Genomic DNA, 3,294 nt, shown 5'->3' on the forward strand with positions numbered 1-3,294 from the left:
TGCGCTTAAATGGACTTAAAAGGCTTTTAAAATAATAAAAAAATTAATTAAAATATCAATATTTATTTTTTTGCAGCATATTGTACTTGCAAGACCTCCCCTATACAGCAGCCGAGATGCAGCGCAGCAGCAGCAGCAGCAGCAGCTGCTGCTGCTGCTGCTGCTGCAGAGGGGCACGTCGGTGGGGGCTGCAGCAGCTGCATTGGGTACCTGGTGAGGCTTGAAGCATCGGAGAGCTGTTGCCTTAAGGGAAGGTTAAGGGTTTAGGGTTTAGGGTTTAGGGTTTAGGGTTTGTATACCGCGTGTATATTTGGGGTGTACATACAGCTCTGCGAAGATGGTGAAGTACTCCCGCGAGGCCTCGCACCCGAACAAATGTGAGTTTGATTTCTTTTATTCTTTTTGCTGCTTCTCTCGCTCTTTAATACCCTGCTTCTGATTCCTTGTTTCTGCTGCTGCTTCTGTTGCTGCAGCAGCAGCAGCAGCAGTAACTACCGCAGACGGCTGCGCGCTGTGGGGCGCGTCAGTTGCTGCATTCATAGACGCTGGAGCAGCAAAACTGCAGCAGCAACAGCAGCAACAGCAGCAGCAAATCATGAGAAAGCCTTGCATTGTACATAGGCTGCCCGGGGACTCATGGGTTGGGGGGGTTGCTGTGCATGCAGCAGCAGCAGCAGCTGCTGCAGCTGCAGCTGCAGCTGCAGCAAGCAGTTATGTGTGCTTATATGGTGCCGCCTCTAGAGGCATGCATGGGTCAGAAGAGTATCTGCTGCTTCATTGAGATGCGTGGGATCGCCTCTGGGGATCGCCTCTGGGGATCGTGGGGATCGTCTCCAGGAGACAGTAGAAGCGGAGGCCTCTCTGGCTTCGTAGCTCCGCTGTCTCCTTTGGGATCGTGTTTATGGGATCGTGTCGCTTGGGATCGTGTGGGTGGGATCGTGTCTGTGGGGATCGTTGTGTTGGGATCGTGTGTCTCGGTATCGTTTATGTTGGGATCGCTTGTGTTTGGGGATCGTGTCTCACGGGATCGTGCAGTTGGGATCGTGCAGTTGGGATGGTGTTGTTGGGATCGAGTGTATTGGGATCGTATTTAGTGGGATCGAGTGTATTGGGAGTGTGTGCATTGGGATCGTGCGTGTTTTGATAGTGGGATCGTGTGTATTGGGATCGAGTTAAGTTGGGATCGAGTTGTGGGGTGTATTTGTGGGGTGTGTTTTAGGCGCGAAGGCGCAGGGTCAGGATCTGCGTGTTCACTTCAAGAACACGTACGAGACTGCGATGGCGATTAAAAAAGATAAGAAGGGCAGACCTATGAAGTTGAGTGCTGCTCTGCAGTACCTGCACCAAGTAATAGAGAAGCAGCGATGCGTACCTTTTAGGAGATATAACAACAACATCGGGAGAACAGCACAAGCAAAAGAATTTAAGCTTTCTCAAGGAAGGTGGCCTGTTAAGAGCTGCAAGGTCCTCATAGGTCTCTTGAAAAATGCGCAAGCTAATGCTGAGGTATTTACTTCTGCTGCTGTGTCTCCTTTTGTCTCCTTTGAGGATTCTTGCTGTCTCTTTTTACTTCTTCCTGTCTCTTTATTCTACTTCTTGCTGTCTCTTTATTCTACTTCTTGCTGTCTCTTTATTTCTTGCTGTCTCTCTTTTTGTTTATTTCTCTCTCTCTGTCTCTCTACTTCCTTCTGTCCGTTTTTATTTCTTTGTGTCTCCTTTCATTTCTTTCTGTCTCTTTTCGCTTCCTCCTGTCTATTTCTTTCTGTCTTTTTATTATTCTCTCTCTCACTCTCTCTCCAATTCTTTCTGTCTCCTTTTGTCTCCTTTAATCTCCTTGGGATTATTTGCTGTCTCTCTTTATTTCTTTCTGTCTCTCTGTTTCTTTCTGTCTCCTTTTTTATCTCCCCGTCTCTTTACTTCATTTTGTCTCTTCCTAATTCTTGCTGTGTCTATTTATTTATTTCTGTCTCCTTTTGTCTTCTGTCTGTCTCCTTTTGTCTTCTGTCTGTCTCCTTTTGTCTTCTGTCTGTCTCCTTTTGTCTTCTCTCTGTCTCCTTTTGTCCTCTCTCTGTCTCCTTTTGTCTTCTCTCTGTCTCCTTTTGTCTTCTGTCTCTCTTTCTGTCTTCTCTATATTTGTTTGTCTCCCTTTGTTTTTAATTTTTTTCTGTCTGTCTCCTTCCTTCTCATTTTCTCTCTTTCTTCTTTTTCTGTCTCTTTTTGTTTATATTTCCGTTCTTAGTCTCTCTTGATTAAAATAAAAATAATATAGTAATATATTACGATCCTTGCTGTCTATAGTATCTATATTACAACAACAATATATATATATATATATATATGATGAGTATATATTTGTTTTATTGTGTATAATAAGCAAATAAAACTATATAAAGAATGTTTAATCTTTTTGTCTTTGTTGCATGCAGCAAAAGAATCTGGATGTTGAGAATTTGGTTATTGAGCATATTGAAGTACAGAGGGCACCGAAGGGGAGGAGACGAACATACAGAGCACATGGACGAATAAATGCATATATGTCATCACCCTGTCATATTAATATTATTGTTCGAGAAGAAACTAAGGCTGTAGACAAACCCAAAGATAAAACAACTGTTCGATTAAGCAAAAAACTGCTTGCAAGAAGAAGGATCCGTGTGGGGCAGTCTTAGACAGCTTCCGCTTCAAATTAATTAAATAAATACAATAAAACGATATTCATAAATGTATATATGCATGCATGTATGCATGCATGCATGCATGCATGCATGCGCATTGGGGCTGCATTAGAGGAGACGCTTGAACGGAGACTTTTTTGTCTTTGTTCGTTTACACCATCGGTCGTTGCAAAAAAAACAAATCAAATAGTTATTTAGATAGATAGGGTCTTCTTGCTGCTGCTGTCTGCCTCTTCTTACGGTGCACGTACACCTCAGACGCATGCGTGCATGCATGCATGCATGCGTTTGGGTGTATGCAGCTTCTGTGCCGTCTTTGTGTCTATAGGGATCTGCTGCTGTCTGCTTAGGTTAACTCGAATTAGACGGAGACCAACAATAGCTCTAGAGACAGTGCTGCTGCTTTGCTTTTGCTGCTGTGGCTGCTCTTCTGCTGCTGCTGCCCTAGCTGCTGCTGCTGCTGCTGCACTTTGTGTAGTTGTAGCAGCAGGTTTTGTTTAGTATTATCTACGCCAGTAATACGACAGTTATTTGCAAAGAATGAATATTCATACGTTTACTCTCTACACATATATATATATATATATATATATATATATATATATATATATATATATAT

The 3,294-nt window shown here is 43.1% G+C and overlaps 1 protein-coding gene across 1 annotated transcript; it reads left to right on the forward strand.

Moving 5' to 3' along the window:
* Positions 1-337: 337 nt before the first annotated feature.
* On the forward strand, positions 338-3,040 carry EAH_00059730 (60S ribosomal protein L17, putative; the record flags this gene model as incomplete). The annotated part of the gene is made up of 4 exons (XM_013397140.1): positions 338-377; positions 622-930; positions 1,220-1,506; positions 3,026-3,040. 4 exons carry the CDS (start codon positions 338-340, stop codon positions 3,038-3,040), a joined length of 651 nt encoding a protein of 216 aa, XP_013252594.1.
* Positions 3,041-3,294: the final 254 nt, after the last annotated feature.

The sequence above is a fragment of the Eimeria acervulina genome, genomic scaffold (genome assembly GCF_000499425.1).
Source record: "Eimeria acervulina Houghton genomic scaffold, Eah_scaff1434, whole genome shotgun sequence".
NCBI lineage: Eukaryota > Apicomplexa > Conoidasida > Eucoccidiorida > Eimeriidae > Eimeria > Eimeria acervulina.